The 14,736-nt window shown below is 46.2% G+C and overlaps 2 protein-coding genes across 2 annotated transcripts; one reads left to right on the top strand and one right to left on the bottom strand.

The window, feature by feature from the left end:
• Nucleotides 1–435: 435 nt before the first annotated feature.
• Nucleotides 436–3,721, bottom strand: TNFRSF9 (TNF receptor superfamily member 9; the record flags this gene model as incomplete). Its single annotated transcript, XM_084220061.1, has 7 exons — nt 436–560; nt 1,952–2,086; nt 2,298–2,446; nt 2,547–2,613; nt 3,040–3,177; nt 3,400–3,522; nt 3,622–3,721. 7 exons carry the CDS (start codon nt 3,719–3,721, stop codon nt 436–438), a joined length of 837 nt encoding a protein of 278 aa, XP_084076187.1.
• A 1,136-nt stretch (nt 3,722–4,857) lies between these two features.
• Nucleotides 4,858–12,394, top strand: PARK7 (Parkinsonism associated deglycase). Its single transcript, XM_084220230.1, has 7 exons — nt 4,858–4,986; nt 7,047–7,180; nt 7,866–7,967; nt 8,645–8,704; nt 9,515–9,584; nt 11,127–11,213; nt 11,939–12,394. Exons 2-7 carry the CDS (start codon nt 7,091–7,093, stop codon nt 12,097–12,099), a joined length of 570 nt encoding a protein of 189 aa, XP_084076356.1. The 5' UTR covers nt 4,858–4,986; nt 7,047–7,090; the 3' UTR covers nt 12,100–12,394.
• Nucleotides 12,395–14,736: the final 2,342 nt, after the last annotated feature.

The raw sequence follows: 14,736 nt of genomic DNA, 5'->3' as shown, positions 1-14,736 counted from the left end.
AGGAGCTTTGGCTCCAGACTCAAGGGATGGCTGGTAGTAAGTGACTGTGAGTGTCACATCTACAATGTGACCTCCTTTTTAGCTTCAAATTATTTTAGAATGCATGTAAATTATGGCTCAGGTAACATTATCAAGGGACCAGAAAACTATTCTGCACTTCTGTTAGAGCTTTTAGATGCAGTATTTCTTTCTACATGTAAATCAAGAACCACTTCTCAAAAATATCCTTACTAGGAAGAAAATCAGCAAACTGTTTTGGAGGGGTTTTTTATTATTTTTTTAAGAAATATTAAAAAAAATACCTTTTCCCCAGTGGCTGGGGCTATTTACTGCTCTAACACTCAGCTGCTGACACCTGCTCTATTTACATAAACAAGTTCTTGCTCTGTGCTCCAAAAGAAAATTCAAATGTGGCTGACTTGGACAGTTCAATTTCTAGTTCACCAGAAGATCTCTCAATTCTGTGGATTTGCCAGGATTCTGATATTCACCTTGTTCTTCCTCAGGGAAGTGGCAGCTGCAGGCATCATCTTCCTGAACTGACTGTTCAGGTGTGTGCACTGGAGAAAAAGAACAGATTCACAGAATCCATTAGGTTGGAAAAGACCTCTGAGACCATTCAGTCCAGCCCTTGACCATCCATGCTGTAAACCAGACCAGAGCTCTGAGTGCCATGTCCAGTTGTTTCTTGAACACCTCCAGGGACTGTGACTCCACCACCTCCTGGGCAGCCCATTCCAATCTTTAACAACCCTTTTTGGGAAGAAATTCCTCCTCATCTCCAACCTGAACCTCCCCTGGAGTAGCTGAAGGCTGTGTCCTCTTGTCCTGTCACTGGGAGAAAAGACTGATCCCCATCTGGCCACAGCCACATTTCAGGGAATTAAAGAAGGCAGGGTCTCCCTGATCCTCCTTTTCTCTTGACTGAACAACCTCAGTTCCCTCAGCCACTCCTCAAAGACTTCACCTTCTAGATTCTTTCCCAGCTTTATTACCCTTCTCTGGACTTACTCCAGCACCTCAATATTTCTTGAAATAAGGGACCCAGACCTGGACAAATGTCCCCTTTCTCTTTCATTTATTCAGCCATCTTATTTCACCATCCCTCAGTCACAAATGCAGGATGTCAGGAAGAAAAAAACATCTTCCAAGTTATTCTATAACCTGAAATTATTCCTTTACAGCATGTGTGTCTGATAAAACTAATTTATCACACTTTGTTTTCCCTAATTCAGCAGGGCCTCTGGTGCTCTGTTTGTCATGGCAATGAAAGGAAGACCAGCTTGAGGGAAATAGATTTTTGGACTGCTATGGTCTTCTGTATTTAGAGTCACACTAGAAGATTCAGACCTTATCCTTAGAACAGGGGAACATAAGAGAAAGGGAGAGAGAACTCCCCAAAAACTGAACAAACCAACTATAAATGACATTGAATGGAATCAGCTTCACCTTCATGCTGAACTCTTGTGCCTGCCCAGGACTTATCAGCTCTCAGAGGGCAGTGCTGGACTTGGGCTGACTCTGCACCTGTGCAGCAGCACACCCTGACTGATGTGCCCTCCCCTCCTGCAGCCAGAGCTCCAAGACAGTCCCTGCAGGCCCTGTGTCCTCTCTGGAGCAGAGAGAACTCCAAAGGGTTACAGCCACGCAGGCCAGGGATGGTGCTTGGAAGTCATAAACTGAACTGACCTTTAACTGGAGCAGCTGAGTTTTTTCATCTATCACAAATAGTCCACTTATAAGGGTAAGCATCCACTTGACCTAACACCCACAGCAAACTTTTATTGCTTTCTGCAAAAAAAATTCCAAAACTGTTTCCCTTTCACTTGCTTCTGACTCACAAGGCCAAAACAACCAAAGCTGTTGCAACTACCTTTGTAAGGCACTTAACCTGGATTCCTGACTTCTGTCTAGTTTCAAAAAGAAAAACTGAAGAGCATATTTATCTTACTTTTCTTGAAGACAGCATGTAGTTTCTTCTTCTGCCAGACACTGAAGCAGATGCACAAAGGCAGCAGAAACACTAAGCATGACAGCCCAGCCACAGCCAGAGAAATCCTGATTATGTCTGTCTGAACATCCTTCCCTAGAAACAAATAACATTCTCTAAGAATATTAACAGAACAAAATTCTACTGCCCTTGAATTAGCTGAAAACTTTGTCTCCCATTCTGCTTCTGGATCAGTCTGCAACACTGGAAATGCACAGAAGAAAGGACTTTTGGTTTAAATGGAAGGTGAATGTGCCACAGTAGGTTTAAGTAGGTCATAATTCTTTACCTCCATAAGCAATATTACACAATGACTCACCTGGCACAGTGATAGAAAATGGAATGTCGAGAGATGTTGTAGGTAGAGTAGTGACTGAAGTGGAATTAACTGAAGCATGTTTGCAAATGACATCTTTTGCTGCAGTTCCAGGCACCAGGATTTGGTTTCCAGAGCACCTGAAGGACATTTACAGCAAAAGGGGGAAAAGAAAAAAAATTCTTAAATTCCAGTCAAGTGTACTAGCTGTAGCATTTTAACTTTTTTTAGTTTACTTACGTTGTCCAGTTTTTACAGGAGCCATTAGGCTGATCATTAAAGGTTCCATAGCGGCAAGTCTGGCAACCTTCAACAGACAAGGACAGGTAAAATTGTACAAGATAACATTGTGAAACATTATTTTTGCCTGCTTGTACAATGTCAGAATTACTACTTCATAAGCTGCTCTGAGTATGCAAGTCTTTCCCTGTCAGCAATAGACCAGTAGTACTTGGCTAAAAAACCAGTTGATTTGGCACAAGATGCCACAAACCATGCCTAAGTCCAGAGTTGTTTCCCTCTGCTGCCATGCAAAAGGAACTAACTGGTGCAGGATTTGAGCTGCACTAGGGCTCAGTGTGGTGGATTTGTCTGCCCCTCAGCTTACTCCACACACCGTGCAAAGTGTTTAGCAGCAGTGGCAGCTTTCATCTCGCAAGGTCCTTCCTCTATCTGCTTCTGTCTGCTGCAGGAAGCAGAGGGGCTTTCATTTGCTGGGCAAAGGTGATCCTACCGTTGCTGGTGCTCTCCTGGCCCACGCCACAGCTTTGGGTGCAGAAGGTGCAGCCGTCATCGCCGCAGCGAGAGCCCGCCTTGCACGTGCATTCAGCATCACTCGTTGAGGAACAATTTTTCAAATACCGAAACACTCCTGCAAGGGGAAAACCAGTTTTAGCTTACAGCATGCCCGGCGTGGTGCAGCAAAGGCTGCACCTTTGCTCTCACAAGAACCAGGCTGGCGGCTTCAGCGAAAAGCCCCGCAGGCACTCAGCGCTATTTGGCCAGAGGCGCGTCCCCCGCCGGGCAGGTGCCAGCCCGGGCACGTCGTTGCCACGGGAGGTCACAGCAGGGCTGGTGGCGTCGCCGCCGGTACCTTCGCACTGCCGACACATTCTGCAGCCGCCGAGTTCCGCCACGCTGGAGAAGGTGCCGGCCGGGCAGGGTCGGCACGACGCGCCCGCTCCCCATCCGCAGTCGGCGCTCGCTACGTACGTACCTGCGGGCGAGACACAGCGGTCACCGCGGAACGGGACACGGCGGTCACCGCGGAACGGGACACGGCGGTCCCCGCGGGTCGCCCCGGCACGGCCCTTACCCGCCGGGCAGTGAGCGCCGCACGGCAGCGCGGCCGCGGGTCCCGGGCTCAGCGCCAGCGCCAGCAGCGCCGCGGGCAGCAGCGCCCGGCCCGGAGCCATGGGTCGGAGCGGGTCGGAGCGGGGCGGCGCGGCCGGCGGGACTGCGCGCGGGACACCCGGCACCGGCCCTTAGCCACCGCCCCCGGGGGGCCTGGCTGCGTCATCCCGGGGGCGGCGGGGAAACCCCGGCCCGGCGGGACTTTCCGGACCTCCCAGAGGCGCGACCCCTCAGCTGTGCCGGGCAGCGCCCGCAGAGCTCTCTCAGCGATGCCGGTCAGCGGTCGCCCTTTTCACCACTGGGGCTTCCCGGTGAGTGTGGCGTGGAATCCCCGGGAGGTGGAAGACGAGAGGCGGGCCGGCAGGCCGCAGCCGCGCCCGGGATGCTGAAAGCACATGGGCACCACGGGGACACGGAGCGCCGCGCCCCGGCCGGGAGCGTGCGGAGCTGCCGCCGGCCGGCACGGGAACGGCGGGGCCCCGCCCCCTGCGGCCCCTCGCAGCCAATCCCCGTGACCGGCCCCGCCCCCTGCACATCCCTGCAGCCAATCCCCGGGCGCGGTTCTGTCCCAGAGCCGATGAAGGCTGCGGAGTTGCGTGCAGAGTTATAACTGAGAAGCGAACGTATGGTCCGTGTGTGCGTGCCGGCACACGGGCGGGCAGAGCAAGGACCAGCCTGTCCAGGGTTCTGAGCTGTGGGCAGCACACAAAGCGCCCCTTAGCGGGAGCTGAACCCCGCACCGATCCCAGCAGAGCCCTCAGCGGTCCTTCCCCATGACCGGCTCTCCTCCCCTGGACTTGAGCTGCTCTGCCGGAGCTCTCGTGAGCCAGGAGCCAGACCGGGCCTGCCAGCACCTGCGAGCAGGCTTTTACACAGCAGGGCTTTGCAATCCTAAAGGTCCCCACTCACAGCTCTTTCTGTCCTTCAAAACACCGAAACTCCTTAAAATCAGGGGCAACATCATCCCTGAGCCACAAGCATTCCCTGTGCACCGTGAGCCTGGGGAAAGAAGTGTCGGGCTGAAGCTTCGGGCAGAGGGCGGAGAAGAGCAAGGCTCGGTTCTGCTCGGTCCGTGAGGCGCTGCCGGAGGGGCAGCAGCAGCTCGGTTTGCGGTCGCGCCGCCGCAGCCGCCGTAGGAAGTGACAATTGTCACGGTGCGGAAACCGGAGCGCTCTCTGCGTTCCGAGAGACCGTGAGAAAAGCGGAGCGGGCCGGCTGCGCGAAGGCAGCGCGGGGGAGCGGAGGGGCGAGGCCGGGGCGGAGCGCGGGCGGTGCCGGGGCCGGGGCCGGGGCGGAGCCACCCAGAGCCGCCCGCGGCCCCGCTGAGGTGAGTTGTGGCCGCCGCCGCTGCGGCCGCCGCGGGCCCGGCCCGGAGAGCTCCGGCGGGCGGGGGTGTCGGTGTGGGCGGAGGGTTCGGTAGCCGGGCCGGGCGGGGTTGCGGTGCCAAGGCGGCCGCGTTGCAGGGCCCGAAGCCCCGCCGTGCCCGCGATGAGGCCTCGGCCAGGGCCCGGGCATGGCCCGTGCCGTGCCTGCCGCGGGGAATGGCGCCGTGTCCCACACGAAGTGATGGAAACGTGCGGCCTTTCCACCCGGACGGGCCGAGCTGCTGCGCCTTCAGCCGTGCCCTGCCTGTGAATAGCGGGCTCTGTGGTCGGGGCACTGCAGGGTGTGATTTTTTTAAAAGCCACCCTTGTTAGAGGTTCTGATTCACCATCTCCAGGAGGTCTCGTGTACCCACACAGGGCTGTACGTTTGGCGGAGAAGTTGGAGGCGGCCTTAGCTGTCACTGAGGAGCAAATGGGAGACTGGCATTTACTATCTGTAGGGAGATTGTTAAATGAAGTTGCTGTTAGGTCTGCGTAACTTGGTCCTGCCTTCTCAAAAACTGTCTTTCCGTAGTAGTGTGACAGCTATTTACATATGCACCCACATGAAGAGTAGTACTAATGCTCAAGAATTGTACAACAAATATCTAACGACACTATGGAGAGACTGCATTTTTCAAAGCTAGGAGAAAGAGTAAAGGTTGCAGGATCAGGTGCCTGTTTTCACCTAAAGAATTAATGAAAGATAGGGATGCAAACTATGATCTAGACTATTTTTCTTCAATAAAAAGCAAGCGCAGCATTTCTGTGTGGTGGCTATTCAGGTAGTTTATTGCTACTCTAATTCATATGAAAAATTTGCAGGATCAGTGTGTACCCTCAAGCTATTAAGAAGCTCTAGGTTGTCCTGAAGTTATTGCTAATACCTGTGATTTGGGTGTACTTGATCAGTGGGCTTTGCATTGACAGTACATAAAGCTGCCCTAAAAGCAGGATATGGCACAGTGAATTATTCTGCTTGGGCTGGTTCAGCATGCTGTGGGATGTTTTGCTGTATATTACTGCATCCTAGAAATAACATTCTAAAGGAGGCTACCAGTTGGGAGAAAACATGAAAACACAGGAAGTTGAGGCAGGGTGAGGATGACTTAATTTTATGTAGGCACCTAAACATGCATCACATTTTATGAAGAGCTCCCAGGTACTACGTGCAGTTCTAGATGGAAGGTCCCTGCATAGGACAAAAATCTCTGTCTTACAGAGTATTAACCCATGAAATGCCTCTTCACATCAGAGAGGCTTTCAAAGGCTTCTCTCAGACCTGTATGAGTTAGTGGGTGTTTTACATGCTGTGAAGTTATTTTAACTTAACCTTCAGATGGAAATTTGGCCGTTCACCCCAACTTGAATTTAGAAGTTAAAAAAAAAAAAAGTCTTAAGCCTGGTTTGTTCCATTTGCTGAGTCCTGTGGTCTGCTCCCCCATCACACATGTGCACATGTGTTTCATCCCCCACAAAGTTGCAAAATAACGCAGAAAAATCTGTTGGTGAGATTTTGCAGGGGCACTGCTCGACTCACTGTTAAGTCACAGGAAACTCCTCATGCAGCATGCTGGGTGGAAACTAAAAACCAGACACGAGGTCAAAGCTCGTGCAAACCTTTGTTGTAAGTGCTGGTCTGGGTGGGAGTCAATCTTCTCGGAATAAGTGAGGGTGTGCAAATTGAAAACAGCTCTGCCACCCACCCTGAACCCCTCTCCCTGGTAGACACAGGTCATGATTAAGGTCTTGATTAGGCCAGGCTGCTGCCTCTTCTGGTGCTGATGTGTTGTGCCTCCCACTTGCCCAAGTGTCTTAATCTTTTAATATCATAATGCATTCTTTCTAAAAAGCTCTTTAGTTAAACAGGATGGCTATGAATATTGATTTAAGCCAGTGAATTTTGAGGTGGTTTAAATGAAAGAACGTGCAGCAGTACAAATTACTGTTCAGTTTCCACGTAAGGAAGGATTTGTATGAGGGGATTTGCCTTCTAACCACATTGTCTTTTTATCCCCCTCAGCCCCTTCCTTCACAACCATCTCCCTAATAGCACCCCTTCAAGACATGGCCTCCAAGAGAGCATTGGTGATTCTGGCTAAAGGGGCAGAAGAGATGGAAACTGTAATCCCCACTGATGTTATGAGAAGAGCTGGGGTGAGTATGCAGACAGTGAATAATCTTTGTGTGTGCATGGTCAAGGGGAAATCATTGCCTCAAGTTGAGGTTCATTTCCAGGAATTGAGTGTGTGGTCTGTGAAGTAAAAATTTACCCTCATCATCTTACTGGTTAGCAAATATTTGTGTCATGCTCCTGATGAGCATGCCTCACAACTGACATTTGTGGGTAACCTTTCAAAATACAAATCTGATGTGAACTAGAGCAGATATTTCAAATAAATCCTACTCTGTCAGAAAACACAGCTACTTCCATTTGTAGTAACTGGAAGTGCCTCCTTTGTAGGGGTCTGAAAACCTCAGTACATTACAGCTCATGACATTGCTTTACTGAATTTCCAAAGTAGCTCAAGAAAAGCTATTTACTACAGTTCTGGCTGTTGGGATTCCTTAGGCTGTTTGTTACTCTTGCAGTTGTAGTAGCACACTGTTATCTCATTAGGAATGAAAATAATACTTTAAATAAACACCCCGACTTCACTTATATAGAAAGGACTGAAGTAAAAATTACCTTCTCCCACCACTTTGGTATTCCATCACTGTGCTCCCTGTTTTGGCTATCATAAGAGGAACAAGCTCTCAGTACATCTTTGCTTAAGAACTAACATATAAGAAAAATGCCCTAAATTCTTGTTTTGTGACAATATATTTGTTATCCTGTTAGATCAAGGTGACTGTTGCAGGCCTAACAGGAAAAGAACCAGTGCAGTGCAGTCGTGATGTCTTCATTTGTCCTGATGCCAGTCTTGAAGATGCCAGAAAAGAGGTTGGTCATCACCCTTCTCTGATATAATGGCCAGCATAGTCTCTCTCACAGTTTCTGAGGTGAATTTGAGAAGCTTATTCATTACCTTTGGACATATGTTGCATGTTGTGTTAACTCTGTGTAGCAGTGAATTACAGAGCTGTACATCCCACTGTGCCCCCCTTCAGTGACATCCTGCCTCATAGCCTGCTAGGTTCTGATAGATTTCTTAATTCTGCCCAGGTATTTGATTTTTGCAAAGGGCCAGGCACAGAGCTTCATTTTCCCTGTTAGTTGGCTTGACAAAATACTGTGATTTGGGCCAACTCAAAAGTTCTGATGGTAAGCTAAATAATGTTATAGTTAGACCTGTACAGTGAGGTTGGAGCAAAACCACTTGTCTTTACAACACAAGAGCTGTCACTTGCTTGCTGAAGTTTTTAAGTGCACTAGGCTTAAAAGTGAGTTCTGTGAGAGACTTAATTGATAATAGGCTTTTCCTGGAACAGGAAATAGTATTTTTTGTCATAATTGGAACCGGTTTTTTGATCATAAAGTGTTGTTCAGTGAAAAAAAAGGTAGATTTCTTTGCTTGCCACTTGAATCAGCTGCAGTGGTCTTCAAACAGGGAAATGTATGTAAAGGGTGTAATTTATGTATCAGCCTCTATTCAACAGAACAGTTTTATCTTTGTTTAGGGGCCTTATGATGTTGTGGTCCTGCCTGGAGGGAACCTTGGGGCTCAAAACTTGTCTGAGGTAAAGTTCTGGCATTCTAAAAATTCATGGGCATTCTCATGAGTAGTGGGGTGGTCAGCACTTGTTTGGTAATCCTGCATATTCAGTTCAGCATCTTAAAATTCTTTTCTGAATGAATCAGTAAACTAATTGTTAATGGTCTTAAGCCTTCTTGTGATTATATAGATGGGACAGCTGGGTAAATTCTTGGCTAGTAAAACAAAATAAAAATGGAGAGGTGGTGTGCTTTATGGGAAGATCTCTGATCATATTCATATGAAGATGAAACAGTTGCAAATGAAGATTTGTTGCTGCGACACAAAACTGTCCAAATACAAGGGACTCTGCTCTCTTGCAGAATTCTGTCTCTGGGGTGATATGAATCCTTGTGGAAGGCAGACAGACAAACAAATTGAGCTATCAGACAGGGTTTAGGTGGTATTACAGAGCTTGTAAGCCATGGAGTATGAGACAAATATCCTATATAAATGTTCTAAAGAATGATAGAGACTGTCTGGAGCTATCTTATGAATAGTATTTTCTGTTGGTTCTGTATTTTCGAGCAAATTTTTATGGCCATGGGTTAACCAGCTTTCATGTGGGTCAAGTACTTCCTTGCAGTTCCTTCTGATTTCCTTCCTCTCTCCTTCTGGGGCAAGCATGTCTTGGTTTCAGTTTCTCTCCTTCTTAATGTTCTGATTGCCCTCTGTTCTGGGGCAGGGAGCAAAAATTCCAGTTGGTTTTCTGTTTATGAAGTTTCAGTGAAAACTGTTTCCACCACGCTTCAAATAACCAACTCCAAACAATGACTTGTGATGTTTCTTCATACAGTCTGCTGCTGTGAAAGACATTTTGAAGGACCAGGAAAGCAGAAAAGGCCTGATTGCTGCAATATGTGCAGGTGGGTTAACAAAGTGTCTTGCTTTCTAAAGCATTTGGATATTTTGAAGGAGCATGAAGAGTTTCCTATCTTAGAAATCATGTTCCTGTAATTTAGTACCAGGAGTTTGTGCCTGAATATATATATACATCTTTCATCATCTGATTTTTTTGTAAATTTAATAGCAGAGAAATCTCTAAAATAATTGTGACCATTTACCCTGCAAGTTCAGGTTGTTACCTAGTTCCTTCCAATCAGTTGTGTTGCTGACTTTAAAATAAAAAGTGAAATGTAGTGTGCTAGGATTTTTTTTTTTTTTTTAAGTGTGTGCTTATTCTGGTGATCTTTCTGCAAGTGTACAGCACTGGCAGAATGTCATTGCTGTAAATTTATCTCACATAACTACTCCTGCCCTTTAGCTTCAGAAAGAAGGCCAGAAATATAGAATTACAGTCTCACCCTTCCTGAGCTGCTGCAAAAAATGGACTTGTTTTGAGAGGAGAGGGTTGTCTGCTTAGATATTCTGCACAGCTTGATATCCAGATCATGAACTTTGTAAGATTTGTGTTTGAAAAAGCTAGGTGAAAAATTGCCAATACTGAAATTGCTAATACTGCAACTGAAGGCTGGTCTAGGGAGCCGAAGCTGAGAGTGAGGAGAGAGATGATGAATGCATAAAAGGCAGTCAGAGTGTATTCCAGGAGGGGATTTCACTTTTGTATTTTGGTACATTGCTGGAGGGGGTTTCTGCTTTTCTTCCTCATTTAGGTGCTAGGCACACAGGGCTGTGAACATTCCTCAATTTGGCAATGATGCTCTTCTGCTGCTTTATCTGTGTCTCTGGCAGAACAATCCTAATTCACATCTGCCCAGTAGAGGCCTTTGCTTGTAAGCACGATGGTTCTTAGAGCTCATTCCAACTGAACACAAAAGAGGTTATTTCCTGTACTAAATCCAGAATTAAACAAATGAACAGAAGTGAAACTCATGTCATACAAACCCTGCCTTCAGTTTCTTTTGGAGTTCCCATAAGGATTTCCTGCCTGATGACTTAGCACTTCTTGACACCAATTCTTTACTCAATTCAGGCTAAGGAGGAAGTATGAAAATAAAAGAGAAACTCTTGAAACCAAAAACTGAACAGTCATCTGTCCAAAATACTGCTTGGCACACAACTGCAGCATGTAGAGAGAGACTTGTTCAAGTGAAATCCTATCTGTTAAGTTTTAATTCAAGGTTTAACAAGCTTGTAAAGTAATTGTAGGTAATTAATGTTTAGATTGTTCAGACCTTTTGTTTCTTAATATCAAGCAGTTTTAAATAAAATGTCTGGAAGTGGATTGTTCTTCACTCCTTCAAAGGCAGCACAGTCATGGGTGGGACATCAGTGTGAACTGTAATGTGAGAGCTTTTTGCTGCAGGGATAGGGCTGGCATCAGTGTTTATAAAAAGTAGTGTGTCCACAGTGAGCTTTGACCCCTGGGGGTCCTCATGCCCAAATGTCTGTTCTTGTCAGCGTAGCAGGAGGCAATTCTTCACTGGTGCAACTTTGTGTTCTTTCAGGTCCTACTGCCCTTCTGGCCCATGGGATTGGGTATGGAAGCAAAGTCACAACACATCCTTTGGCCAAAGACAAAATGATGAATGGGGGTATGTTTCTGTCCAAACCCTTCTCAGATTTTTTTTTTCCTTTCTTTACCTGAACCCACAATTTAAAAAAGGAGAAGAGCCTTTTTTTCCTTGCTTTTCTCTCTGAATTGAGTCTATACCACCAGAAGATAGAGGCTTGCACTAACACTCTCATCCTTGGGGGGATCCTGCTGCTGCTGTCATGTTAGGAGCATTTATTGCCTTATCCTCTTGAGGCTGAGCCATCTCTTGCCCCTTTGGTTCCTTGCCTCAGTGGCCCCAACAGCAAACTCTGGGAGCACCTTTCCTGCTCTCCTGTGAGTAATGCTTTGGTTCTGTGGCAGCTGATGGCTCCACACGTCTTTCTCCAGTCTGAGGGAAGGGATGGTGAAACACTAGGAAGCTCATTGTGTGGGCATTAATGAGGCTGGAGGGGAGCAGATGGGTTCCCTCAATATATTCTGCATGCATTTGGAAAAAAGGAAATTTGTGAACAGCTCCACAAAAGCAGTCTGACTTCCAGAAGTAACCTCATGGGAGCTGACAGGCTGAGTGAGCACTTCTTGAGGAGCTTTTAGAATCAGAGGGGCATTCCCACACCTTGGGAATGAGCTCCCTGTGGGCCCTGAGGACAGCAGGCAGGGATGAGCTGCTCAGAGGCAGTGCTGGGGTCCTTGTGCCCTCTGTGGCACTGTGCAGGACACAGTGCTGGGCTCTGACCATGTTGCTGTTGTGTGTCCCCCAAGCACACTACTCCTACTCGGAGAGCCGCGTGGAGAAGGACGGGAACATCCTCACCAGCCGTGGGCCTGGCACCAGCTTTGAGTTTGGCTTGGCCATCGTGGAAACTCTGCTGGGCAAGGAAGTGGCTGAACAGGTGAAGGCACCTCTAATACTGAAGGATTGAAATCCTGGTGTGGGAGAGGCACTAGGATGAATTTAGATAGAGAGTCTTCTCCTTTGTAGAATAATGTAATGTGCACTGTTGTAAATACACTTTAATTGTGGGTGAAATTAGTAACTGTACTTACCTGAACTGGGATACCTTAGCAAACCAAAGGTCTTCATTTCTGGAAAAAGATCCTGTGAGCAAAAAGCTCTATCACAAAAAAGCAGCCAGCATCTAATAATCCTAGTTAGTTCTTGGATGGCATTTAAAAATCACTTGGAAAAATGTTTGCTGAGTAAATAAAAATAGAGCATCCCTACTGGTGTGTTGTTCCTTTCTGTGTTCTCTCCCAACCCAGACCCATGAAACCTTTTTACCACCAAGTACTATTTAAAACAACATCTGTTTAGATTCTCACACAGTTCTTCTGAAGTCTGAGCTGGAATGAGAAGGTGGCCAAGCACTGGAACAAGCTCCCTGGGGAGGTGGTCATGACCCCAGGCCTGCTAGCATTCATGAAGTGTTTGCACAGCACTTCTCACAACACTTCTCCTGGCTGTATGGTTTAACTTTTAGGCTGCCCTATGTGGAGTGAGGAATTGGTTTTGATGACTTTCATGAGTCTCTTCCAACTCAGGATATTCTCTGATTTCATGACATAGATTATTAAGTTGTAACCTAGAATCAGTTAAAAAATGTTCAATGTCTTGTGTACAAATAAGGCAAAAAATTAGTATTGGTTTTCCAACAGTGTTGGAACTAAATGAAAAGTGTGAATATTCATACCTTGTCAAGCACCCCAGAGTTCCTGCAAGTTGAACATGATAGCTTGAAATTTGAAATCTTCTGCATTCAATGATTGCAGATCCTTTGAGCTATTTGGGCAGGTAATAATTAGTATAAAGCATGAAGTTTGGATTTGGTAGAATGCCACCAGTAGCAGTGCTTGTTTGTGCTTACTTAAAATTGAAAGTTGCTACAAGCCTGGCTTAAGTGAGCCTTTGTCAGTTTGGAGGAGTTGCAGGACAGGTCTCTGGAGGAAGTACTGGAGATATATTCCCATGAGAATTAAGAACTTGGCATCAATTTCCATCTTTGCTACCTTCCATTCACCAAATCATTCTGGTGTTACCTGGCTCTGTCAGCAGTCATGCCTAAGGATGGCACCTCACTGGACTCTGAAGTTACCCCAGCATCTGGAGATCTGGTTCTGCATACATCTGAAGTGCATAGTCTGAACTTTAGAAAATTACTGCACAGGAGCCTTTATGATTGCTTATTTTAATGGGAAACAAGTTCATTCTCAATTACTGCATTTTCGTAATGAAATACATGGATACTTTTGCAAATTTCAAATTAAGAAATGTCTGTGTTGTTAATAACTACTGGAAGAACTGCTTCAACTCTATGCTCTGTCTCTTAATTTGTTTAGGAAATATTTCATATGTTTCTCTGCCCTTGAAATATGCTCAAGATATGCAAAAGTTGTAATCTATGTAAGATTTTACAAGTTTGTGTGGTAAATCTGCACATCTAACTGGTATTGCCATGCAAATGTAAACCAAATGATGGAAAGAGTCTTTGTCCTAGAATCTGGAATAATTACTTGCCTTGTAAATGGGCATAATTCAGAATACAGGAAAAGCTCTGCATTCCAGGGTGGCAGCACTGCTTTGTAACAGTAGAAGGAAAATATTTCCATGCTTGTATTGTTTTTAGTCTTGCAGAAATATTTGAATACAAAGCATTAGCAAAGTGACCATAAATTTGATTATATTTTTTTTTTCTCCAAGGCTGAGGGAGTTCAACTTACAGAAATGAGGTTTTCAGTGTGTATATTTGGGCTTTCCCACTCCCATTAAAATGGTAATAGGAAAAACACTCAGAAAAATGAGCCTAGAGCCCATGGATGTATCTGCTTAACTTGCAGATTCTTCCACCGTGTTCAGCAAAAGACTTGGTAAATAAAATATTGTAGTGCTGCTTTCATCCCAGTTACCTTCATACAGCTGACCCTGTTCTCAACCTTCTACATTGCAGATGTCCAGCAAACATGAATTTACTTTCTTTTTCTGTGTCATTAACTTGGTCTTTCAGTTAGGGTAAGTAAGTGTATGAACTAAGATTAGGCTCATTTTCCTCTTAGAGTAAGTGTTACAAAAGGATTTGCTGATTCAAGGGGAAAAAAGTTGCCTTCCAGTTAGCAAAATGCTTTTTTTCTGACATACCAGTATCTCTTTTCATAAAATGTTCTTTTACCTGCTGCTGAAAGATAAGCCGAGGTCCTTTCCTGCTCATTGTTTCATGTACACTAGAAACTTTTTGCCTTTTTATTATTTGCAAGCTTTAGTTTTAGAACCTGTGGTAATTGGGTATCTGCTGCCACTGAGCCCAGCTTAAACTGAAGGGAATGCATCCACTTTTCTCTGTCTAACATTCAGCATTTTGTTCCCTGGCAGCTGCAGGGTTTGGGGGTTGGTTTTCCTGATGAGAAGGCTGCCAGTTGGCATCTGCTGTATGCCTCGGATCATCTCTCAAGAATAATGTGGGGATTTTTTCTCCTGATTCTGGTTGTTCTGTGGGTTTGAATGCTTCATTGAGAATGAGTTCTCTTAGGGAATTGAGAAGTATTATATGGCTTAGGAGCAGGAATGC

The sequence above is a fragment of the Fringilla coelebs genome (assembly GCF_963513975.1).
Source record: "Fringilla coelebs genome assembly, chromosome: 22".
NCBI classification, from domain to species: domain Eukaryota; kingdom Metazoa; phylum Chordata; class Aves; order Passeriformes; family Fringillidae; genus Fringilla; species Fringilla coelebs.
The sequence above is the reverse complement of the archived record's forward strand: the minus strand, read 5'-3'. Positions and strand labels throughout refer to the sequence as shown.

Coding starts and splice junctions, on each gene's coding strand:
- PARK7 (XM_084220230.1), top strand. CDS start 7,091: ATGGCCTCCAAGAGAGCATTGGTGATTCTGGCTAAAGGGGCAGAAGAG. Junction 7,968..8,644: donor TTGAAGATGCCAGAAAAGAG/GTTGGTCATCAC, acceptor ATCTTTGTTTAG/GGGCCTTATGATGTTGTGGT. Junction 8,705..9,514: donor GGGCTCAAAACTTGTCTGAG/GTAAAGTTCTGG, acceptor TTCTTCATACAG/TCTGCTGCTGTGAAAGACAT.